Genomic DNA, 26,953 nt, shown 5'->3' on the forward strand with positions numbered 1-26,953 from the left:
TTTGGATTCCACTATTGTGTCCCATGGAAGCCCAGTGACATCTGATACTCTTGCAGATGTCAGAGCACATCTACCATTGTGGTAAACAGACGCAGGAGAAAAAAGAAGTCAACACATCTGAGCAGGAGAAAATTCCTGTTAACTAACCCAGCTTGGTGGAATCGGGGAGTCCCACAGGCAGTAACCTCCTCTTCTGTCAGCTGTAGTACAGTGGAGTCCCATCTGCAAACTGACGTTACAGCCTGCTGTGCAACATCTACCACACAAGATTGAGGCTTCTACCCACAACCTTGCCTGGAACTCTTGCCAATACAACCTCCAAGACTTTTCTTTGATTGAGTTGTATTCAAAACGTACTCTGTCTACAGACAGCAAAAACCACGACTTGCACTGTCCCTGGATTGATTGATTTATGATGGATTGATTTCTTCAAAACCAAGTTTTCATTTTAATGCTTTCTTGGGTGTATGAGTTCCCCAGGGTTTATTGTGAAAATGCAGATTCTGATTCAGTGAGAATGAAATTCTATATTTCGAAGGAGCTCTCAGGTGAAGATGCTGCCGTTGATCAGCAGACCCTCACTTTGACTAAGCAGAATGGAGTATGCTTTAGTTTTCCTCCTAGTTATGATGTCTAAAAAGAATTCTAAATGCTTTGAAATGTGAGTGAGGCAGCTGGTGCTTATGAGAAAGCATATCCCTACTTTAACAAACTAGTCAGATCTTTGAATATTGACAGCAGTGTCATATTAATATATTTCGAAATATTCAAGGACTTGGTTAGGAACAGGAATATACATAATCAAATTATGCCAAGGAGTGAGTGTGTATATGTGTGTGTGTGTGTGTGTTGTTGTTGTTCAGTCACTCAGTTGTGCCCAACTCTGCAACCCATGGACTGCAGCATGCTGGGCTTCCCTGTCCACTATCTCCCAGAGTTTGCTCAGACTCATGTCTATTGAGTTGGTGATGTCATCCAACCATCTCATCTTCTGTTGTCCCCTTCTCCTCCTGCCTTTAATCTTTCCCAGCATCAGGGGCTTTCCTATGAGTAGGCCGTTCGCATCAGGTGGCCAAAGTGTTGGAGCTTCAGTTTCAGCATCAGTCCTTCCAATGAATATTCAGGGTTGATTTCCTTTAGGATAGACTGGTTTGATCTCGTTATAGTCCAAGGGACTCTCAAGAGTCTTCTCCAGCACCACAGTTTGAAAGCATCTAATCTCTGGCACTCAGCCTTCTCTGAGGTCCAATTCTCACATCCAGATCTGACTACTGGAAAAACTATAGCTTTGACTGTACAGACCTTTGTTGGCAAAGTGATGTCTCTGCTTAATACACTGACTAGGTTTGTCATAGCTTTTCTTCCAAGGAGCAAGTGTCTTTTAATTTCATGGCTGCGGTCACCATCAACAGTGATTTTGGAGCCCCCAAATATAAAGTCTCTCACTGTTTCCATTGTTTCCCCCTCTATTTGCCATGAAGTGACACGACCGATGCCATGATCTTAGTTTTTTTAATGTTGAGTTTTAAGCCAGCTTTTTCACTCTCCTCTTTCACCTTCATCAAGAGGCTCTTTAGATCCTCTTCACTTTCTGCCATAAGGGTGGTGTCATTTACATATGTGAGGTTATTGATATTTTCCCCAAAAATCTTGATTACAGCTCGTGCTTCATCCAGCCAAGCATTTCGCATGAACATACACATGTAAGGGGTGAATTTAAGTTAACTATAATGGAAATAATATATGCAGATAAAAAATGCTGAAATGCTAAAGAAATTGCTATGTAGAAAACATGTCTGGCCAAGCCAAATGAGATCCTGTAAATCCTATAAAACTCTTATTTTTCTTAAATAACCTAGTATCATAAATAACATTTCTAGGCTATTCTCTTTTATTGAAAGGTTACAAGCAACATGAAGACTGACTGCATTACTTAAAGACTCCAAAGGTAGTTCCCACCTTCGAGGTCAAATGCAAAATCTTCATAAGATAGTTTCCCATTTGAAGGCCAAATCCAAAATCTTCATTTTTCATTAATATGTGGTCTGTTCCAGGGAAATGAAACTTATTTAACATGCATTCAGCAGGACAGCAGGGCTGTGACTGTTCTTTCTCTCTTTATCGTTTCATAAAAATGATTAAATATTGCTGGCACTTTAATTTATTAATCGATGAGATTGAATTTCCAAGGGTTTAATAAGGTATGGTTTAGGGAAAAAAAAAAAAAGATTCTATTTACCAAATGAGTTTCACATTAAATCATGGTCCCCAAGAATTAACTATGAATAGATGGCATTGTTTTTTTTAAAAAACTGAGCAATATAACACTGTCGTTTGTTTTTCTCTCATTTTACTATGTTTTAAGATGTAATAATAGCTTACAAAATGAAATATAGGAAAATTTAAAAAAGATAATCCAACCACATGTACTGAAGAAAAAATGTTATAGTATATTGGTATATTTCCCTTTATTGATTTGTGGTACAGTTATTAATGGGGCTTCCCTGGTGATTCAGACAGTAAAGAATTCCCCTGCAATGTAAAGAGATCCAAGTTCAATCCCTGGGTTGGGAAGATCTCCTAGAGAAGGGAATGGCAATCCACTCCAGTATTCTTGCCTGGAGAATTCCATGGGCAGAAGAGCCTGGTGGACTATAGTCCAGGGAGTCGCAAAGAGTCAGACATGACTCAGTGACTAACATACTTATTAATATGAATTAATGTCAGGAATTTTGTTTTTAATAGGTTCAGTTCAGTTCAGTTCAGTCACTCAGTCGTGTCCGACTCTGCGACCCCATGAATTGCAGCACACCAGGCTTCCCTGTCCATCACCAACTCCCGGAGTTCACCCAAACTCTTGTCCATCAAGTCAGTGATGTCATCCAGCCATCTCATCCTCTGTCGTCCCCTTTTCCTCCTACCCCCAATCCCTCCCAGCATCAGAGTCTTTTCCAATGAGTCAACTCTTCGCATGAGGTGGCCAAAGTACTGGAGCTTCAGCTTTAGCATCAGTCCTTCCAAGGAGCACCCAGGACTGATCTCCTTCAGAATGGACTGGTTGGATCTCCTTGCAGTCCAAGGGACTCTCAAGAGTCTTCTCCAACACCACAGTTCAAAAGCATCAATTCTTTGGTGCTCAGCTTTCTTCACAGTCCAAATTTCACATCCATACATGACCACTGGAAAAACCATAGCCTTGACTAGACGGACCTTTGTTGGCAAAGTAATGTCTCTGCTTTTGAATATGCTATCTAGGTTACATGATTATTATTACTCATTAAATAGAATCATAGATTTGTGATTTTTATGATCATGCTGTTTTCAATTAGGCAAGTTTTTATATCAGAAACAATGGGTGGTGATTATAGATACAATTAGGATTCTCCTTACAATAGGTTTTAAGATCCAAAGTATTGACTTTGTATGAAAACTATTAAATATGGTTGATCAGACTGAGAGGTACACAGAAATTGACTTTTTTGCTAATGTTTGATTATATTATTTTATGTACCCATACATATAATAGCTATGTATCAGATATTATTAATTAATATTATAATTATTTTAATTTAATATAATGATTAATATCTTATTATTATATATGTATTAGATATATATTAGATATCCTGCTCTATTAGATACAGGTACTCTATTCATATCACACATATATTTTAAATTATATTCTCTACACATTTTACATCTTGCTTCTGATATTTACTCAGTTGCAATTATGTTCCCATGTCCTACATTTTAACCATTTTGGGATGATTCATACTACTCTGCTGTGTAAATACACAAGGAAAGCCTTCCCAATTGTGCAGCCTCTACGTCTGCCCAATTCTTCTCTCTGAGCTTTGGCCCTACATTAGTGGTAGGTATCAGTTCTGTTTGCTTTCTTTTTTTTTTTCCACATTGACTGCCTCGATGCCATTTATTCATAAAAAAGGGTTACTTAATCTGGCTTTTTCAGCCATAAACATAGACTTACTAGTATTTTGCTTCAAGTGGGAAAAGTATGTGTCTCAATGAGGAAACTCTTAAAAGAGGACCAATAAAATGTATAAGACTCTTCTTCTAAGAAGTCTGCATGAATTTATTTTTCAAGACATCTACAGAGACAAGCAGATTGTACACACTCTTACCTGGCCCCTTGGTAAGGAACACAGATACAATTTGCTGGGCCCAAGAGAGGCTGTGTGACTTTTCCCTCCAGCTACTTTTATAGCAGAAGTGGAAAAAAAAGAAAAGAAAACATAGTGAAAGTCTAGGGGCTACCAAGAGAAAGAATTAGGAGATGACTTGGGATTTTACTCATGTAGAAAGTCAGCTAATAGACTGTGCACATATGTGTATGCATGTATATGTGTGTGCATGTGTGTGTGTTGAGGGTTTCTGCTAACACACATGACTAATACTACTCCAGTTTTTTATATCAGCACCAAAAGATTTCCAACAGCCCTGGGATGCCTGTCATTTGTAAGTCGGGACATTGGGCAAAAGGCAGACAACCCTTGTTGTTTGGCCAGATTGAGATGTGCAATGCTGACTGCATTCCTGCCAAATTACTGGTGCACAAGGTTCTATCTGAGTAGGCGGGAGCCTCACAAAACTGACAGTGAATTGTTCTCGCAAGGCCGAAGATACAATTTGGCTGCGGCTGCGCAACCCAGTGCTCTTAACATGCAAACAGCCAGCAAAAATAATGGCATGTCAAGTGCAATTTTCTCACCAGCCGCTGACACGGTAAACTGTAATACAGTGTAATTATTTGGCATCCCATGACCTTCATACTAAGCACCACCCAAACAATTTCCAAGTTATGGTGAAGAGGGAAGGTTAGAAGGTCAATTTTAAAGACAGAAAATGAGTCAGTGCCTTGGAGGGAGAGAATTATAAATAGACGTGGCATCACCAATGGGAGTTCTATCCAAATAAGGAGTTGCTCAGAAATCCAGGTAGGAGGGGAAAAGAGAGGAAAGAGAGCTGAGGAGTTTATGTAAGAAAGAAGATTTAGGAGAGATCTCTGACCACCTGGAAAGCAAACCGTATTTTTTTTCCCCCAAAATAAAGCAGTCTGAGGAACAGTGGATCACAGAACAAGAGCTCAAGGAACTTGGGCCAAAAATCAATAGATGTTGCACACATTTTTTATATTGCTTTCTTTTCCTGTTCCATTGGGGATTTGTAACTTAAATATAATTCCATAATCCACTATACAAATTACAAGTGAGGAAACTGAACCTGAGAAGTGTTGCATGGCTTTCTCTTCCAGCTCCTTTAGAGCAGATGGGGAAAAAGACAGAAGCCAGATCTCCAAGAGATTCTTGCTCATCTTTCTACCTAATTCCAAAGCTCTCAACACAAGCTCTCTGTCTTCCAGTTACCCAGACCCAGTCTCAGCTCCTTAAATGGCCTTGTGCATATACTATGTCTTCTGGGTCAATGTTGTCTTCTTCAGCTCTGCACTCTGGTTCACCTGGTTATGGGAACCTTTAGGGAAGCTTCCATCATCCCACCAAACAAAATAGCTTCCTCTGTATGGGCTTCCACACCAGAGTACTAACCTCAGTTTTAACCTGACATATGTTTTTGTGATTGTTTTCTAAACATCTGTCTCCCCCTAGTAGCCCATTCTGATAGAGGACATGGATCTATGTTTGCTCAGGGTTAAGAATCCATAGACAAGAACACTTAGGAGATAGTAGCTGCTTGATAAATATTTGTGGAATGATCTGATCAATCACCCTCCTGACTCACAGGCAAGAGCTTTCAGGATGGCATCAAGCAGCCCAGCTTAAAGAATCCATGCACATTTCATCCCAAGGATGATATTTTTGTCTCAGTTATAAGACTTACGAAAAACTACCATGGGTTTTCCATCTTTCTTTTCTAAGACCAGAGCAAATAAGAATACAGGGTGAAGGATGTACCACATTATTCTCTTCCAGAACTGGCAGAGAAAGTCAACACAGGAGGTTCTGGGCAGTATAGAAGTCAAAGTATTTATGTTTATACCAACAGGCTCTGAACTACCTTGCTCCACAGAGAGCTGGAGGCAGGAGTGGAGTCTGTTATTTGCTTTTCAGATATTCAGAAAGATTTTGGGTCTAGTTTGTGACATAAGTTTCTAGATGAATTGGAAGATAATGGAATTTCCAGGCTGCACTGCTTCATGCTACGGCTAAGGGGACAACCTCCAAAGAGAATAATCTGCAGTCTTCATAAAAAGACTTGTTTTAACAAATTTGTTGTTGTTGTTTTTTAGTTGCTAAGTTATTTCCAACCCTTTGCGACCTGACGAAGTGCACCCCGCCAGGCTCCTATGTCCATGGGATTTCCCAGACAAGAACACTGGAGTGGGTGGCCATTTCCTACTCTAGGGGATCTTCCTAACCCAGGGATCGAACCCATGGGTGGTAGGTGGATTCTTTACCACCAAGCCACCAAGGATTCTTATCACTATTACTATTTCAAAGAAAGACTTAAAATCAATGTCTAGAAACAATGTTTAAACTACCTAGCGAGTCCCTAAAATCCCAACAGGAGTGGATAACATGAAAGCAATGTATTGTCTCCTAATTGAAAAATACTATTGATATAAAAGCTGATCTATCTTATTTTATAAATTCCTCCATTTTTAGGTGAATTACTCATTCACTTATTCATGCAAAATATTTACGAGCTCTCCCCATATGCAGGCAGAGTTCCAGGATCTGGGGATATTTAGTAAAGAACAAAGAAGACAAAATCCCTTTCTTTGTAGAACTTACATTCTAGTAGGTGACAAATCAGAAGCAAGATAAAGTATGGTGATGTGAGATAGTGGTCTTCAGGAAGGAATAAAAATAAAGCATAGTCAAAGGGTTTGAAATATCAGAGATGGAACAGTTCTATTTTAGACAGAATGGGGCAGAGAGGGCTCTGTAAGAATACAAAATTCAACTTCTTTTTAATTCAATGGAACATATGCGGGCTTATGCTGCTTGTGATGAAGGGGACACTCAGTCATCCCACCCTATTCCCACGACGTTGCATAAACCTTTCCACCCGGGAGCGGCTCCTAACTTCCTACTCCAGCCCACGCCACTAAGCTAAATGACAGTTACCCTTCAAGACACATGGAAATATCAACCATCACCTTCATCCTAAGCAACCTGGGCTCATTGAAAGGGCCCCTCATTAGGCTTCCAGAGTCCTGTGCTCACCTAGTGATGTAGTTGTAGTTTCTTTGTCCTTCACTCCAACTACACACACACACACACACACACACACACACATGAACACATTTAAGAATACAATCATGCCTACAATATGTACAGGCACTATGCATGCCTTATTTTAGTCATTCTTATCTACTTGTATTTACCTTATCTGGCTAGCCCTTGAGGAGCTTGGTTACTTTCCTAGGCTAAATATCCAGAAAGTGGCAAAGCCAATACTCAAACCTCTGCAGAGTCCAGCTCTAAGACTTAGTTTTTTCTCTGCATCCAGCTGCCTACCAATAGAATATAAACAGAAATGAAGGATGTGAGGGTGTATGTGAAACTCTGAAGAGCCAATCACTCAAACACTGACTCTGCCCTTGAGCTTGAACTCAGTCTGCCAAGCCCGAGGCTCCCACTATGGTGACTCGCAGGAGGGCCTTTTAAAGAGCAGGTATGCTCCTGAGTAACTACTGCTTCTCAGCCAGTTCCTGGGGAGAAGCTCAACAATGAAGCAGTTCAGAGTCAGATGTGGAAGAGCATTTAGACAGACGTGGAAGAGCGTTCACAGAGATAAAACGGTATAAAGCGCCGGTGGGCACCCCGATACGGATCATCCCCACACTCAGCTTGCCTCATCACCTGCAGCAGTCACCTGAAATGCATTTTTAGACTCTGCTACAACCTAAGTCCCTCAAAGGCTAAGCCATAATAACTCAGGAGCAATTTTCTTTAAGGGGAAATATACATGACTGGAAATGTTTGCAGGAAAAGTTCTTCAGAAAAGAGGATTAACTCAGACTGAACAGTCGTTTAGGAACTGGCCGTGTCCAGGATTACAGAAAGAGGAGTACGTCAAGGATCAGAATCATCTTGGCCATTTCAAAATCCGAGGGTTCGGGACATCCCTGGCAGTCCAGTGGTTGAGACTTTGTGCCTCTGATGCAGAGGGTGCAGGTTTGATCCCTGGTCAGGGAACTAAGATCCCACATGCTGTGCAACACCGCCAGAAAAAAAAAAAATCCTAGGATTTACTAGCAACATTTCTGTCCTTGAAAGAAGCATGAATTTCTCAAGTACTGCTGCTGCTGCTGCTAAGTCGCTTCAGTTGTATCTGACTCTGTGAGACCCCATAGATGGCAGCCCACCAGGCTCCTCTCTCCCTGGGATTCTCCAGGCAAGAACACTGGAGTGGGTTGCCATTTCCTTCTCCAATGCATGCATACATGCTAAGTCATCTCAGTTATGTCCGACTCTGTGTGACCCTATGAACAGCAGCCCACCAGGTTCCTCTGTCCACGGGATTCTCCAGACAAGAATACTGGAGTGGGTTGCCATTTCCTTCTCCTCTCATGTACTATTATGTCACAAAAGGATAGTAAACACTGCATTGTTTGCCTCTCTCTATGGCTACATTTAAACAATGGAGGTAAAATTAGTCATTAGATCCTGACTCCAAAACAAATCCCAATTTAATTACTTTTTATATTCAGGTAAAAATGGAAAGTTCTTCTGGGGATAGCAAGTTTGTTTGTTTATATTACGCAAGACAGCAACAGTGTGATAGACCTCCATAGAGTTAACTAACAGAAAACAGGCAGAAAATATCCATCAATTATGTATGTGTGCATGTACTGTATATCCAGAATTTCATATGGCATGAAAATGCCTTGTCAGAGGGCTGGATAAGAAGTCTGAATATCCAGAAAGTAAGAATTTAAGAACTCTGCATTCTATACTCAATAATTCTTAAGTGCAAATTATGGTTTAAAAACATGGTAACTAGTCACTAAAATGTAATCGGATCCAGTGGATAAAATTACGGCCTTGAGAATCCTCAACTTGATTCAGATTCAGATCATTTACTAGTGCTACGATCTTGGTTTGCTTTATTAATCCAAGTCTCAATTTCTGCACTCACCAAAATAAAAGAGAGAGACAGAGAGAGACAGACAGATAATGTGGTCAAGAAGCCCCTGTGCAAAACCCACTGGGCCAGATGTTTTGCAAATGAGAACTTTTCACATTTAGGAATGTTTTAAGGTAGATAAACTGTATAGTAAGTAAAACCTTCAGCAGAGTCTGGGGCAGTAGCCTCTAATCAAACACATTAACATTTCTGCAGGGAAATATATGAAGTCACAGTAATGGGATGCGTTACGACTATAAATAGCCTCCAGTCAGTTCTGCTACCTGAGTGTGCATCAGGCATACAAAAAAATCATTTTTGTATTTTGACAAAGAAAGGAGCGTAGATGTGTTTTATTCATATATTGTTTGTATATGTGTATATATGCACACATAAACACATATATGTATACATGGTCGGGGGAGGGAGCTACTGTTAGAATCAATCAGGACTGTGCCCACAGAGTGCTTTAATAATAGTGCTCAATACAAAACAATATTGACCAGAATGCAAATTCCTTGAAGGCAGGGGTCGTTGGTTTGTTCATCAACAGGCCCCTATCCACCTAAAAATGTGTTTGCCTCAATAATAGGTGCTCTCCGAATGACTCCTGACACCACCTCCTCTGGATTCCCCTTGCCCAAGTGAAACTACATGAAGTGAAAAAGCATAATCCTTGGGGAGGCTCAACCTGCTTTGCAAGACGATGAGGTGCGAGCACAAATGGGATCAGAAGTTTCCAGTGAGACACCAAGTCTTGAAGCTCAATATTTAATTCTTTTTTTCTTTTTTAATCACTGCATTTGGGAAACGCACAGTATTGGCATGATTCACTTCTGAATCTGACTTATCAGGAAAATCAGTGCTTGGCAGGCTCATAATTGGAATTCTACCTACAATGATGGTATGTGCCCAAATTAACAGAAGTGTATGAATAATTCTGAGGAAAAAAACATGTATAGTCTTCAACAACCCACAGTGAGACTGTGTAAATCAGGCAGTGCCTATCGTCAGAACAAGGAACACCTGTCTAACTTGCCAACAGCAAAACAAATGTAAACCCAGTCTAACACATACATGCACACGCACGCGTGCAAACACACACACATCACCAAACCAAAACTTTGATTCTATCCATTTGATTCCACCTGCCAACGAATAAATCAATATCCTATTGCAAAATCACTGAATGACCATAAGTACAAAGCACTGCTAAGCACCCACTCCAAGAATCGACCTTTCTCTATCCTAGGTTAATAACTGAAACAACAAATGAATAACAACAAAAAAGGAGAAAAGTCTACCTGCAATTGGAGATACACAGCCTCAGAATAAAATGGGACAAAATAACATCTTAGGAATCCAGGTGGTAGAAATTCAAACTGAGCAAAAATGCATACATCTTCCAAGTCCTGTAAGCTACAGAAGAGGTTTGGCATGCAGACTTTTTATACGAAGTGAGAATGAGAATGCTTATTTGTGTATGCATTACACAAGTGTTATTATAGCTATGATATAATAGATGGGGAGGGCGGGAGAGGTGGGGAGGATGAGCTTTCCAGAGAAAAGCAATTTGTCTACATTTAAATCTGTTACTGTGGGATTATTCATATTCCTAAAGAAACCAAGAGGTAAATGAACTAACCATCTGGCCAAAAGTACTTACAGCTAAGTGCAGCAACAACTGTGACAAGCCTAATGTTAAAGATCTAGAGACCAGTAAGATCCCAAAATTGGGATCTTAAAAACGAAGCTTACCCGGCCAACAAGGATCGGTTCAGGTCCAGAAAACTCTTCCAGGACAAACATTTGATTCCAAACCCAGCCTCTTTTGGAACGATTCAAAATCCGCTGTTCTTCACTCAGCCTGTTTAGTTCCAATGGGGATCCACTCATTAGAACCGGAGACTGATTCATCGGAGCCGAGTAAATACAAGGGGGAAGAGTAATCCATAATATTATTAATGGAGTCCAGAGATCCAAGAGCATTTCCGCTAGCCGTTCTGGCATGATCCCACCAGTTAAGCAAATCACCACGAAAATGAGACAATTACTTTTTTTGCCTCCGGTCTGCAGCCATCCAATTCATCATGCGGTGCTGAGCATTTACTTACAGCCCTGCCACGTGTTTACAGCACAGGAAACAGACATCATCTACGCAGTTTTTCTAAGACCACGATCCATGGGCTGTCCTTCTCATTGAAATTTCCTGCAAAAACAAGGAGGGAGAAAAATAATGATCCACTGCCAACAGGTTTTAAAACAAAATCACTGCTTTTCAAAAGCATGTGAATGAACATTTCCCACAGCCTTGAATTAAGAAAGTGGATCCATACAGATTGAGAATAAGTAGGCTCACAGGTCTTCCTATCCTTTAAACTTTCAGATATATTCATATTAATTTTTGTTGGCTTCCCAGGTGGCGCCGTGGTGAAGAATCTGCCTGCCAGTGCAGGAGACACAAGAGACATGGGTTAGATATCTGGGGGGTGGGGGGGGGGTGGGGGTGACCGCGGTCAGGAAATCCCCTGGGAGAGGAAATGGCAACCCACTCCAGTATCCTTACCTGGTTACTACCCTGGACAGAGGAGCCTGGTGGGCTACAGTCCATGGGGTAGCAAAGAGACACAACTGAGCACGCGCGCATGTAAGACTGGACAGGACTTAGCAACTGAGCACCGCAGCGCAACACAACGTTAATTTCTGTTATCTGCTATTTATCAAAAACTGCTTCAAGTCCCTGAAATTTGCTTCTCCCTCCTTGTTTTTTTTTTCCTCCTTTCTCCCTTCCTTCTTCTTTCATGCTCCCTCCCTTTTCTCTCTCCATCACTTTCACTCTCTTTTTTTGCAGTCTTTGCTTGTAATGCAAGTGTGGGTGTTGCCAGTGTGGCCCTCCTGCATTCTTGTAGAGACTGCAAGTCTTTCTTCCTTCCTTCATGTCTTCCTGCTTTTCTTCCTTCTCTTTTCCGTCTCCTTCCCCACCCTCCAGTTTAAAGAGAAGTTCTAGTTCTCTTTGGGCTGTGCTATGTGAAGAAACTAGCTTCAATGGTTAATTAAAAAAAAAAAAATCTACAAATGAGAACAGGAAGGGAAATAGCCCCAGTTGTTACCGTCTTAGCTGCCACAGCCCATCAGAAGGGATTGTCCAGCTCAGCCTGCAGAATACAATTCTCTGCCAGGATGCTAATAATGAGTGAATAAAATTAGAATGCTCCCAGAGAGAAATTCTGTAACGTCCAGCATGTATGTTATAATCAGGACAGTGTCAAGGCTCCCATTCCAAATGTACAGTTGAACAGGAGATTTAAATTATGAAAAGCTCCTTTGGGAATGAAATATGGTAAAAATACAATTTTCAATTGAGGAGATTTCAGAAAGGGATGCGCAAAAAAAATCCCCATTACCTGAGATGTCAAATACATTTTTTTGCTTACCTTCGGTGTGGCAAAACGTGTTTCTTCCCTCTCAAAAAAAATTATTTTTAAAGAAATAATGTTCCCCACACATCCCAGAGAGAAGTCTAGCTGAATTAGATGAAATGGGAAAATAATTCCTCGGAACACCATGGGGAATAGTTTGGCTCAGGGAATTCATAATGGGGTAGGGAAACTTTCCCCTGTGTGTCCCTGGTTCCATTCTGGCTCAGAATGGGAAAGCAAGAAAGTCCTTAACATTGGCTTAGCTAGTGAGTGGTCTTAGCAAAGCCAGATGTAAGGGGCAGATTCAGATCCTGCTGCAAAGACAGGCAGGATCCTATCTAACAAGGTGGTGAATAGAATCGCCCTGCTTGTCACTTTTCGCCTGGGCTCAGCTCCACCACTGGGACTCTCTTTGTACCTCAAAAGAGGCTCCACCCTGATAGGGGCACAGGAGAACCCCTGCAAACAACAGTTGCAATGTAAACTGAAGGCAAGAAAAACTTTCAACAGGAAATAATTCAGAGCAAAGAGAGTCCAGAAAAGGCCCCCAGCTTTCCCTAAAACTGCAGCACCAGCAGGGAGATCAGCCTTCCTGTATAGCAGATTTCCATGAAGACCTTGTCTCATCCCATCTGAGAACAGACCTTTCGAATTTAAAACAAAAGTTGAAAGATCTTGATAAAAAAAAATCCCTTCAATACCAACAGTTTTCTAAATGGTCGTGTGCGTGTACAGCACACCCATCACGTGCCATGCAATCTCCTAAACATGGGGCAGGAACAGTGATGCAGGATTAGTGTGTTACTCCCCAGACTGTCTGTTTTACAGGCAGAAAATCCTGGGCTCGAATCCCTGCTCACCCGACTTGCTGTCTCTGTAATAATGGGAAGAACTACTTAAGTTCTCTGAGCTTTTGTTTTCTCTTCTGCAAAATGGCAATAAGAAGAATTCCTAATTTCCAAGCAGTAGGGTGATTCAGAAACAAGACTCAGATGAAGCACCCAGAACCTGGGAAGCACTTACTAAGCTGTGATGCTTGTTCTCCTGAGCCAGACTGAGGAAGTGGTCCTGACACCATCTCTGCCCTTGAAAAGCTTCAGTTAAAAAAAAGTCAAAGGAGCAAAGAGTTAATAAGCTGTGTGACCTCTGCAGGAAAGGTAAAGGTATGAGAGTTACAAAGGCAGTCAAGAATCCTCCCTAAGGTGGGATGTGGGTGGACGAGGGTGATGCTGGTGAGAGAAGGGCTGGACCATATTGGATGGAAGGGAATACTCATTTTAATCATGGAGGCTCAGCCTAAACACTTCTCAGGGGCAAGAAGACTTCTCTCCGAACATACCCTGCTTCATGCTGGGCCATACCTGAATGCTCGAGAGCCATGTAGACCATCCTCTGATGGCCTGAGTGCTATAGAGGGAGAACCATGAGATGGTTGTGTTTCCTCTAGCTCCAGCCAGCCTGGGGTTTGAATTCCAGCCAGAGAGACACCATTACCAGTTGCATAACTAGGGGTCAATTAAAAAAAAACAAACTAGAATGTTATTTACCTAGCTGGTTTATTTTGAAGATTACAAGTGATAATTTTGGTAAAGTGATTAAGAATGCACAGTTATTTTTAAATTGTGCCAAATACTCTGCAAGTATTCTCTGGCATCTGCTCTGTTGTTAATGATTCTGGGATTAAAGCAGTTTAATCCCAATTTAAAGTCCTAATAGACACTTCCCTGATGGAAGCCACCAAGCAGATAGATTGCCACCAACCCACTCGGGATGGAATGTGACACAATTCCTCCCTGAACTCGTCAGAATCAGTAAAAAGTAAATAATAGGCCCTGAAACTGCTTTATACAATGGCATAGCTTCACTAGTTAGAATAAAGGGATTAATCAATCAAGAGCATATGCATAGCCCCAAATAGTATCCATGAACACAAGATCTTGCAGTCAGATAAAACTTACTGTGCCTTTTAAGTTTTGTTACAAGGCACAGTACTTATAAGCCACAGTAAGTCTTATTCAAAACTGAGGTGCAGAGTAATGACATGACTTGCCCAAAGAACACCTCTAGTAAAGAGAAAACAGCTGTTTGAATCTAGGGAATCTAACTTTAGAATTCTTTCTTACCACAGTCCCTCCTCTTGTTATCTAAATATTTGATGAGCTTATACTGTGGGTCAGGCACGGAGGCAAGAGAAGCAAACATATCAGAATTCTTATCTTCAGGAAGCCAAGAGCCAAGGTAAATGAATACTTGGAATATCCTATTAAGTCTGAGAAACGTTAGGGTAGTACAGAGTGATGGGTATGCCACTCGTCTTCACTGCCTTAAAGAAGGCTTCCTGGGGGAAGCATCATCTAACCCTCGAAAAGGAATAACCCAGAGGGGAGGGTAAGTACAAAGGGTCGTTTAAGTCAATCAATGAACAAGAACGAAACCATTCACTAAGACAGGATTTGTGAATGAATTAGTACCGAGGGTAGTTTTCAAATTATTTCTTGTCATATTATCTAATCCATGGCCATGGTATCCTCTTGCTACCCACCACGTCATTCTAATTATGGTCTCTAGACTACATGTCAAATTGACGTCCTCTTCTCTGCCAGAGCTTTGTGAAGAGACGAGTGTGTTCAATTTCGAAAGCTCTAAGGCATAAAAATAAGTGCCATTCCACAATGATGGTATGCTCAGTCATGGCCAACTCTTGTGACCCTATGGACTGCAGCCCACCAGCCTCCTCTTTCCGTAGGATTTTCCAGGGAAGAATACTAGAGTGGGTTGCCATTTCCTCCTCCAAGGAATCTTCCCAACCCAGGGATCAAACCTGCGTCTCCTGAGTCTCTTGCACTGGCAGACAGGTTCTCTACCACTGAGCCACCTGGTGAGAGTATGGGAGACAGCAACTGGAAGCACAGTGAGATTGGTACTTTATATAATGTTTAATTTTCATTTAACTAAATACAGTCAGAGCCTGAGGTTGTGTCCCTCTTTGTCGAAAAGGAAGACAAGCAACAGTTAGAGGCAAGGGTGTGCAGTTAAATATTTACCAAGTGGCTATCTGAAAGAAAAAAAATCCCTGATTTTTTTATTTCCATGATATAAATACTTCCACCATGACCAATTTCAAGTTTTCAATGTGATCACTAACCAGGTATGGCAATTGGCGAAAGTTTCTAAACCAGAAACAGCTCTGGTTTAGTCAAGTAAGAGATTCCTCCAGCATACCCCTAGGTGATGCTTCTCAAACTTTAATATGCATACAAATCCTGGAAGTTTTTCTAAAATGCAGATTCTGATCCAGTAAGTCTAGAGTGGGGCTTGCAACTCTGCATTTGTAATAACCTCATCTGTGAGGCAGGTGCTGTAGCTGGAGAAGCCTAGAGTTCGCAGGAATAAAACCACCTAACTCAGACCTCCTTCTTATGAAGGCTTGAAAGATTCAGTGGTGTGGTACAAAAGTTACTTCCTCCTCAGTGTCATTAAATGGCATGCCCATAAAATACTTCCTACCTGGGAATAGACATATATCAGACTTTGGGAAAACCAGCCATAGAATGTATGAATAAATGAGATTTTGCATGATGTCATAACTTTTATACTTAACCCACTCCATATGGGACACTGGAAAAACTGCTCCAATAAGCAGTGTGTTCCCACGCATGCTATTAGGGGGTGTTGAGACTTGACTTTCACTTCGGTGAAGTCTATTACTAGGAGAGAAATGGGATTCTCCCGTGATAATCAGAACTGTACTGTTTATATGCGGGGCTCTGCCATGGGCAGAGCTAATGTTGTCCTCTTAGATGATCAGAGAACAGCTTTATAGGAATTCTTGAGATGCAACCAAATGTCCTGTCACTGTTATCAGAATTAATAAACATTGTAATAGTAGCTGCATACACAAACTGCTTAACTCTACGCAAGGAAGAAGAAATTGAGTGAGGTTGTAAAGCTTGGGTAAAAAAAAAATCAATGTATTTTTAGATTTTCTAACCACAGTATGTATGTCTGGCCAAGCAATCCACTTTATTATAATGCTGCTGCATTGATTTACACCCCGAGAGTGAGATGAAGAGATTTTACAGTCCCTCTGGAATTCTTACAAAGAAGTAACTAGAATTCCCCCATTAAGAAGATGTTTTGTCTTAGGTAAGATACTTACAATCCTGCTTTTCGTTCACACTTACATTTTAGAGATAGCTTTAATTACAGCCTGGTCTGACCCCACTGAGTTCAACTTTTTTTTTTTTTTTTTGAGGTTAAAAAAAAAAACTTTCAGATAAGTCATTATGCAAAAATATTACTGCACCATTGACTTGGTAAACAACAAAGATTGCAGTTTCCAACGATAAGCCACACTCTGAAGCCTAAAATAAAAACAGGCTTTTACCGACACTTCAGAATTCAATCCTGCAGATTATTGTGGTTGACAGGAAATTATGCTTTTATTATCCACTGGGCTTAGTGGCCACAATATTTCATGGAAGCAAAAATGACACACAAGACCAGAGAGTTTCTATTAAAAATGTTTCTGACCTTGAATTTAGAGCCATTAGCAGGCTGCTTCAAAACAGGTAAATGCACATTGAATTCAAAGTGGTGTTTCAGCAACACAGGGTACGCGATTCAGCCCGCGGCCCAGTGCGATTCATGCCAAGCCCTGGAGAACTAGAGACAAACAATACTTGTGTGTGTCCAGATATAAATAATGCAGGAGAATTACCTTTCTTAAAGCCTTCAGAATGCCCTGACCAAATTCCCTCGGCAGAAGAGAATTTAATTTTTTTTTTCATTTACACACACACACACACACACACACACACAGAGGATTATCTCTCCTCTCAACCACAACACTTCTGGACATCTTTCTTTGGCATCAAATCATACATTTATCCAACTGTCTATCCAAAAGCACATTATTTGCTTTGTTTTACCACCCAGAATAATAGCTGTCAAATCTACTCTACTTTTTGCTATTATTGACATGCTATTGTTTTTTTCTACTGGAAGCTTTAGTTTTCTTTAAGTTTGATAATTACTGGTTACCATGGCAAAGACAGATAGCTCCTCATCCTTTCCCAAGATGGAGTCAGAACTCTGTCCTTCACGTAGAAGCTTTCCTGCTATAGACATCTCAGAACTGGGGTAACAAAGACAGGAGGGTCAAGTTTCTTTTTCTAGTGTTTACAGGCTCAGAAATTTATTTAATGAACTTTCTTAGAATTATAAGGTTAGTTAAGATACTGAAGCTGAATCTATCCTGTTGGATCTTCTTCAGGCAGAACTGTCTAGAAACCACCTCAGAATGATGAATCTAAGACCCACACTTTCCTTGCCTATAAGAGTCATGCCAGGAAGTCATTTCTCAAGTGTAATCTAAATCCTTCCTTCTCCATTTAAAAGCCACATCCTTTGCTGTCTTTAAATCAACCTGCTCAAAGTTTAACAGCCAAAGACCTAATGAGGGAAAACAATTTGTGCTGGCCCTCCGCTGGGGGAGGTCATGGAGGAGCTGTGACCGCAGGTTCATCCATGAGCTGAACCCTGGCAATCAAAGGCTCCTTACCCCTCCCTGTCCTTGGAATGCATGTCCTGCCCACTGTGTCTGCATTAGCAGCCACTTCAAAGATGTAGCCTTGAGAGAGTTACGTGTTATTGAGATTATCTGGATGGTACATGAGACTGAATGTTACAAACATCTCCGTGTAAATGAACTTTAAGATTCCAGCAAGCAGATGCAGAGATCTTGTGGTTGCCCAAATCAAGCCTCATATGTAGTGTCCATTCCCTTGTTTATTAAAACTGCCACCTACCAATCTGGAGTGGCTTGCCTCTTTCTTCCGTCTCTCCTGGAGCTCCAAGTATAAGGGTCGGCTTTGAATTTCACCCCCTACCCCCTCTGCAAACTCCAAGGTTGCAAACCAACATGCCTTTAAATCAGAGTAACCACTAGGAAATCAATCTTACCCTTAACAATCTTGTTAACACAACTGAACTGTGGGGGCACAGATGCTGAGAACCTTGACTCTGGAGTCAGAAGTTCTTTGAATCACAGTCCTATCGTTCCTAAGATAAGTGACCTAGGCAAATTTATCTTAATAGTGGCAGATGAGGGAACTGACTTGAAGGATGGTGAAAAAAATTAAATGAGATAAGCTTTGTAAAAACTCTTTTGTCAATGTAACAATGATAGTTACAATTTATTGAATGTTTCACCTGCTTCACAAAGAACCTTGACGAATTTTTTAAAAACTATTTGATGTCAATTTCTTGCTGGATACATCAGTGGGGAAAATTTTGGTGCTCTGTGTAAACAGGTAATAAAATAACTTTTTCCAGCTTCTTTTTTTTTTTTTTTTAATGTCATAAACCAAGAGGGATATAAGTAAAACAGCATTTCACAAATAGCTTTTCCTATCCACAGTTACTATACACTTAATGTCTTCAAATAATTTTATGAGGCCTCTAAAGGGTGGTATATTTTTAATTATTTAAGTACAGTTCATTTATAACATTGTGTTAATTTCTGCTGTACAGTAAAGTGATTCAGTTTTATATATATATATGTATATATATATGTATTCTTTTTCATATTCTTTTCCATTATGGCTTATCATAGGATATTGAGTATATCTCCCTGTGTTATACAGTAGGACTAAAGGGTTATATTTTTAACTTTCCCCCACCCTGGGGTCATCCATGTCTCTCTTTTCCAAAGAAGACATGGCATTGCCCATCATCATTAATCTTAAAAGGGCAAAGGGTAAAGTGCAAAGGACAAAGTACAATTACACATCCACACCATAACTACTTACTTTCAAATTGTAACCACTCACTGAAACACTCTTCTCTCCTACAAGAAAAATTCCATTGCATGTCATAATCATCTAGTATATTCTCATGGGAATGGTTCAAGTGGGAAGCCACTATTAATTCAAAGATGAAGACACAGTGACATCTAAACACTTCTCAGAAAGGAGTTGAGAAGATAATCCTAACTAGAGGTTGCATTTAGGTAGTGTCTTCTTCCAAAAAATATTTAGCAAATTCTTGATGTGTTTCAAGAAATTTTAGTATTATTGATGATGGTTAAAAATTAGAAGCTCTCCCTTCCTGCTTAAAGAATGTGGAAATAGCATTGTTGTATGGAAGAAACCAATACAACATTGTAAAGCAATTTTCCTCCAAATGAAAAGTAAATTAAAAAAAGAAATGTGGAAATGGTTAAAATCAGATATAACACATAACCAGGGCTACAGAGTCTACAATACTGAAACTGGAATGCAGCCAAATATCCCAGCCTAATAAGTCAGGATTCTGCCAATTAGATTATACTGTGCAGTAACCACCCTTACTTCCATTCTGTCATGTTTCAAAGACTTTATAGCTTAAAAACCACCCACAAGCACTGTTACCATGAACTCCACATGGACATAGATGATGGGTAGGTAAATGGATAGCAAGCAATCATTTGACAAAAATGATATTTAGATATCACTTTGAATGTATAGTTTCTGAAAATTACATTGCTTATACAGATTCTAAAATAAGTGTATCTCCTTCAGCTGTTATATTGTAGTGAAATTCAAAGATCAAGCCTGTTTCACTACTCCAATAAAAATAGATTTGAATTATTTTTTCATAATTCTGAGCATCCCCATTTTAAAGATGCCAATACTTGGGACACAGAGAAGTTAAATTCCATTTGTCAAGCTGAAACAGCAATGGCTAATAAAGAATGAAATGTGCTCTTGCAAATTTTACATTATATTTTGGAGATAAGGCTCCATAGATAAAAAAGAAAAGCATTCCTTAATGATATTCATATTATTCCCCATCTACTTATTTTATGTTATTTGTGTTACATCAGGAATCAACTAATCATATTTTATGCATGAATTCATTTAGAAAGAAACAATGCATGGAAAATATGGTCCCTACTGCTAATAGAATATGAATATAGTATAATAACATTTTCACTTAATGATATAGAAGAATTAAGAAGATTCCATTTAATATTTCTTTGAAGTGCATTCCATTTGCTTAAAATATCAGTAAGTACATCCATGAAGACTTTCTGATGGAACTTTTTTTTCCTGTGTGTATTTGTGAGGGCCAGGTATCCTGCTGATTAAAATCAATATAGAGGAGTCTTCTAACAGACATGGAATTGCAATTCACATGAGGTTGATGCGAACTGTTCAAATATAATATATATTAAAAAATTAAAGAAGAGAGGGAGGGAGCAAAAGAAGGAAAGAAGAATTAGTTTCCTCGTTGGGTATTTGTTTTTGTTTTTTTTTTTAATAAATTCTCCACAAGGGAAAGGTACAGATACTGAGTTACACATGTAAGACTTCCATAATTAGAGCATTTTTCCCAATAAAATATAACTTCCTATCACACAGAGTTTAAAAGCATTCTTGATGCAAGTCTAGTCTTAGAAGTATTCTTAATTTTTATAAGTCCATATCATTTTAAAAATGATTTTGAGGGAGAAATAAATGCTTTGTGGAACATGAATAAAAATGACTTCTTAAAAAAGGTAAAATCTGGGTCTAAGAAAAAACTTGGGACAATTTATGAAATTTCTGTAGAGAAAACTGAGGTAGATTGTCACAATATTGGACTTTAGATACACTTGTATTCCTCCCTCCCCTTTACTGACAATATCCTAGAAAAAAAAAAAAGGCACAGGGCTTGTTAATTGTTAATGCATTAAATCAATGTTGACTTAGCACTAATTCCATGCTGTACCCCCAACCAACCCTCATCTTAGCATTTGTAGTTGTTTTTGACAAGCAGAGTAGGGAAGGAAAGTGCAGGTTCCAAATACAAGTGTTATTCTTTTATGATGGTGTCCAAAGAGATACAGAAAAATCACTTCTGTGCATTTCCTCCTACTAATAGAACTTTACAAAAAACAAGACTTCTAAAGTCACGAAGGTGGATGATATTTGTGATAGGGAATAGCACATGACATTTAAAACTCAGGAAATAAAAGCTTGGGACATGAGAGAGAAAGGAAACAGCATTGGCCTGGATGCTCTGCCATGAAGAGGCAATGGAGATTTTGTTCACAGCAACGTATGGGAGAAGCAGCTGAATGGCATCCGTTGAACTTATTTCTTTTCTGACCTTTTGAAGTTGCCAGGTTCAACTAATTTTCTCCCCATGGTTACATCTGGAGGCGGGTTCCAGAGGCAGGAGCCAACAGTGCAGCTGAGATACACTGCACACTCCACATCATCAGCAGCTTTCCATGGGACTCAAAAGAGAGCAGACGAACGGCTCTTTGGTTAATTAAGCCCCATGACATCAGTGGACGGCCTCGGACCATCAAAATATTCTATTCCACAAATATACATTTATGAGATTCTGTAAAAAAAAAAAATCCTCCCACACCACAGACAGATGTGTTTGCTTTAAAAGACTAGTCAATTCATGAGTCCAAGAAGCCTGGAGGGCAAATCAAATCATCTAAAGCAGATGAAAGGGCAAAGGGAATCACCTACTTGAACCAATAAGTGAGTTAGTTATCTAGGGACATTTCCAGGTTTTCTAGAAGTAAGCTGTGTGTGTGTGTGTGTGTGTGTGTGTGTAAGTAACACCTAATACAGAGCAAAGGAATCAGCCTTGGTTCAACTGTATGCTCTGTAGGAGGTATACAACACACCAAAGACAGAAGCCTTTCCCAAACTAAAAAGCAAAGTTAGTCCATTTCACCTGTGAATGCCAACAGTGTTGAAAACAGAAAAACTGCATTCCCCCCACGCCTTGCTTCTCTGAATAACGTTGTAAAAATACAAAATTATTGAAACTAGGATCGACAGCACCATTGAGCAGAATAGTTTTGAAAAAGTCTTGGGACCTTAGTTTGCATCTATAATTTAAAGGCTAGTCTGTTTTGCTTCTCCCTTGATTTGTCAGACACAAAACGTTGCTGATAGTGTAAGAAAGAATGGTTGGCAATACAAACTGAATGTCGGTTTATCCATGAAAAGCTTTTGTTTGTGCACGGCAATTTTGCTCAGATTGGAATGTTGATAAAATTGTAAGGTATACTAGCTTAATAGAAAAATGATGAAGATTATTAATTTTGTCTTTAGAGAATTAGTTACTTCTAACGATAAAGTTACTTCTGAACAGTTGCCAATGAAGTGCAGATTCTAACTTTTCTGTCTGTGCTTGATCCTTTTTCCTCACCCATAAACAGAGAAAGGAACTGTGAGAGGAAAGCCCTGAGGTACAGTTCCCTGAATAGAATCATTATACCCTCATTCTTTGGACTTTTCTTGCTTTGTTCCAAGAATCAGGTGCTCCCCGCTAACCAGGAGCATCAGACCTTAAATCTGTTCAGTTTACAAGGAAATGTTGCATCATGAGTTTGTTTATATAACAGCCTTTACAAAATGCCTTCTCAAGTGGTCTACTGCATCCTGCAGAGAATGTTTCACAGATTGTTTTGTTGTTTTTTTTGTTCATTTGTTTTTTACTTTGAGTGAACTGCCATTGGCTACTTCTACTGTGTTCAGTGCTAAATTAAGCGGTGGCTTTAGATGAATACTGTCTTGACCAGAGAGGAGCATATAATGCCCACATAAAGTTATTTTTTCAGGTTAAAGACTTCCTTCTTTATCCAGTTGATACATGTACAGCAGGCCAATGGAGCTGCTATTCCAGTGAGGGCTGCTACAAAACTGTTCTTCAGTTAAATTCTTAACACCTTCAGGAGCTCAAGAAATGTATCTTGGACACCCAAAATGCAGCCAAAATACGTTAAGTGATTTGGGTGGAGAGATTTCCTCATCTGGAGTCTTGAGAGTTTTAAGAGACTATAGATTATAAGGCAGAAGAATTGATTTTTAAATAGTAATAGTAATTGGAAAATAGAAGATCCAGGTTGAAGGGGGGAACAGTTAAAAAGTTTGCATGACAACATTGCAGCACACATTTCAGAGAACATTAGCCAGTGTCTCTGAAACATCGGGCTTGTTTGTGATGGCTATGGGATACCTGGATGCCCATGTGGATGTCGTGGGGGACAGAATGAAGAGTGCCAGCTGCCACAGAGCAGCCCTGAATGAAACAGTCCCCAGGGCATCTGCGGGGCCTCCTCTGTGTTTTCAGAATAGATTTTCTCAACTCCAAGCCCTCTTCAGAGTCCAGGGGGAAAAATATATATCTATATCTATATTTATCAAAGATGATTTAAAATCCTGCGACTGCTCCAGCATGAAATGACTATGCGATTGGGGGGCTTCCAAACTGCTGAAGCAGATTTACAGAATATTATTAGTAGTATTATTATTTAATAAGAGGGAGAGCCCTAGAATTTCTTTCAGCCACAGAGCTCAGGGAAGTGGAAAAACATGTCTGGACAGGATGATTATGGAGAACTCCCTTTGAGGGATTAAAAAAAAAAAAAAGTAACCCTCAGAGAACATCCTCTAAAGATCTCTTGGTTAAAACAATCTCTTACACACACACACACACACACACACACACACATACACACACGATAAACCCCCTGCAAAACCGGACACGACTGATGAAAAGCAAAAACGAGGCAGAAATTTCAGTTGTGTTTGCCATGAACGACAGGGCTCATTTTGCATGCAGTGAGGTACAGCGGCCAGGTTGAATGGATGGAAAATCCCACTTTCGAATCTTACATAAATATCTCCTTCCAGCACATAGTTTTCCAGTTGAAAAGCTCCTATAATGAAGCCTGAGGTGACAGCCTAGGGAGGGTTGTTAACCACTGAGATAGCTGTCAGGAGTGCTGTAAAGAGGGCCGGCGCTTCCTAGGGGCCCCAACCTCCCCCCTACCCCGTGCCTGCGATCTGTTTCGCGGTGGTACCCATTCGAGAGGGCAAAGCCAGTGCACCTTCTCCTGCGTCCGGGTTCCCATTCTCGGCCCACAGATACTGTGAAGCCAGTGAAAGAAAACAGCCGGCTGATCGGCTGAGCAGCTCCGGCGCGCTAAGGGCATGGTCGAATCTTGCCTCTTAAAGAGGAAACTCTGGAATCTTCAGGAAAGGGTGGTAAAGTTGAAAAACCCCTTCTCCCTTGCCTAATTATCAGCTCTGTCCTTTAATTGGAGCCGAAGTGAGCAGCTGCCAGGGTGGTTTTCCATTACTGACTAATGTGCGTTTGCAACAATAAACAAGTAATGTTTGATTTCTTACATGTAGCAGCCCAAGCAAACTGCTGCCATCTCGGCTCGCGGAGACGAACGGCTCGTCCCGGACCTGCTGCCGGCTCTGTGCCTACAGGGAAGGGTCTCGGGATCACGAAACTTTGAGGTTTCTACCAGATTGGACGGGGAAGGCTCTGGTCTTGCGGAGAGGGAAAGGCACAGTAAACTGTGGATACCTGTTGGCATCCTCGTTGGCGGCGGCAGATTTTCACTGGCTCCCAGGCTTGGCTGGAGCCTGAGAGAACGGGGATCAAGTCCCTTATGAACCTGTTACGCGCTGCCAGAACCCGGGCAAGAATCCGCTTTTCCTCAGGTCCCGCGAGGGGCGCAGCCCGCCCTCCCCCGCCCCCACCCCACCCCAAGGGTTCGCGGATGGGGAGGAGTGAGCTGTCAGAAAGCGCAGCTCTGTGCTCTGGCGGCGCTAGGAGAGGGAGTCCGAGGGAGTCCCCGGCTCGGCTCAGGAGGCCTCTGTGAGCACAGTCTGGCGGGCTCGGAGAGGACACTGGGGGGCTTGCCTGGATGCGGGGCCCCATCTCGGTGTCCACAGAGCCGTGGGGCCGCCAGGGAGCCTGGCAAGTTTGGAACCCGCACCGCGCTTCCCGGGGCTGGAGGAGCCACTTGTGGGAAAGCCGCGGGCTGGGGCTCTCGCGGCTGAGTCGTGGCCCGCTGCCCCACTGCGGGGGTCGCCCTCCGTCTCTTCGAGATTGGGGCGGTGCGGCAAACCAGCCAGAGGGCACCCTCACCACCACCGCCCCGCTCCCCTTCGCCTCCTTTCTGCTCCGGCTGGCACTTGCCTCTCAGCCGGCGGCGGGTGCTTCCCATTCACCGCACGGACCCCGCAGTGAAGGCGCGCGGCTGCAGCGGCGCCTGCCTGTGTCGCGAGGCGGCGAAATCGCCAGGCGACCGCAAGAAAGGGAGCCCGGCAGGAAAGCTGGAGGGGCACAGCCTGCTTGCTCTTCCCCGGGATCTGCTGTCAGAGCAGGTTGCAAAAATGGTCAGGTAAAACCCTGAGGTGATCCCATCAGCTGCGCATAGCAGGAAAGAAGATACAGCTCAGCCCCACACTGGGGCAGCGAACCCACACGCACCATTCGAATGGAAGGAGGCGCGCAGGGTGCCGGAAGGGGCAGGGGTATTCCTTAAAAAAAAAAAAAAAATACGGTCCCTTTTGGGTCCTCGGGGCATGGATTAAAACGAGGGGTTTGGGTGGAGGATCACTCACTCTTGAGGGGCTCCGCGCGGGCGAATTTCAAGCCTCTTGGTTCACTAATGGCCGGAGGGGTTCGAGGTCTGCTCCCGAGGGCGGTGAACAGCGAGCGGTCCCCGCGCGCTGGGCAGGCGCCTCCGGATCGCGTTCATGCCTCTCGGAGCTGCGGGGCTTGGTGCTGAGACGCGGGGCGGGCGCGCCGGGCTCTGCGTGTCTGTAGCCCAAAGTGCAGCTTCGCTGGGTGGACGCTACCGTCCGCGCACGAACCGGCGACAGCAGATGAGCTTCGGGGAAGCAGGGAGATTCCAAATAGATCCACTAATTCTGGGCTGAGCGCTCCGGCGTGCAAGCCCGCCTGCCTGCCAAATGTAACTGTGAAGTGATGTGGAAAAGTGAGTCGGGTGCCTCCCCTGACGGATCTCATTGGGCAGAGCGCAGAGGCAGGTCTACCACTTGGAAATTCATGTAAGCGGGCCCCCTCCCCGCCCCCTCCTTTCCTCCCCCCACCGGCGCTCTGGCGCGCTCGCTCCTCGGTTCTCTCCCGCTACCAAGTGGGCGCACAACTTTTCGCTCCTCGCTCTCGAGCGCGCCCAGCGCGTCTCCGCCTCCGGAGCCACTCGGTGAAGATGCGCCCTTCCGTGCGGTGCGCGCCGCCCGCGGAGGGCCAGGCTCCAGGGTAAAAGAGCTGGCAGACTACAAAAGGATGCGGACGAGTGTACCCGCGAGCTTTCTCTCTGAGTCTTCCCGGAGCTCTGAGGCTAGCGAGATCTTGAAAAGCGTCCCGGTGAACCACGGCTGTTTTCCTTGGGAGGAAGAGGACGCGACAGGGCAAAAGGGTGCGCGTGGGCGTCTTGTCTCCTCTTTAAGCCAAGATCCTCAGGCAGACCGAGTGGGGTGTCGGTAGGACCAACGCCTGCTGCTCAGACGCTGTGCTTTAGAGGCACTGTGTCGCGGTCCTGTGGGTGGTGCGCATTCCTCATATCCCCAGGCTTCTACTTCTTCAGGGAGATGGGATGA

General features: G+C 42.1%; 1 protein-coding gene across 1 annotated transcript in view; it reads right to left on the minus strand.

The window, feature by feature from the left end:
• The window catches only part of CDH8 (cadherin 8), a 404,121-nt gene extending 377,379 nt beyond the window's left edge, over positions 1-26,742 (minus strand). Inside the window, exons 1-2 of the mRNA XM_086349550.1 lie at positions 25,952-26,742; positions 10,870-11,320 (exon numbers count right to left, since the gene is read on the minus strand). Of these exons, the coding sequence (XP_086205676.1) occupies positions 10,870-11,121 (252 nt within the window). The 5' untranslated portion in view covers positions 11,122-11,320; positions 25,952-26,742. The remainder of the gene's footprint in view (positions 1-10,869; positions 11,321-25,951) is intronic.
• Between the last annotated feature and the right edge of the window lie 211 nt (positions 26,743-26,953).

This window comes from Bos grunniens, chromosome 18 (genome assembly GCF_055505025.1).
Source record: "Bos grunniens cultivar Pamir isolate PY7600 chromosome 18, Bosgru_T2T1.0, whole genome shotgun sequence".
NCBI classification, from domain to species: Eukaryota; Metazoa; Chordata; class Mammalia; order Artiodactyla; family Bovidae; genus Bos; species Bos grunniens.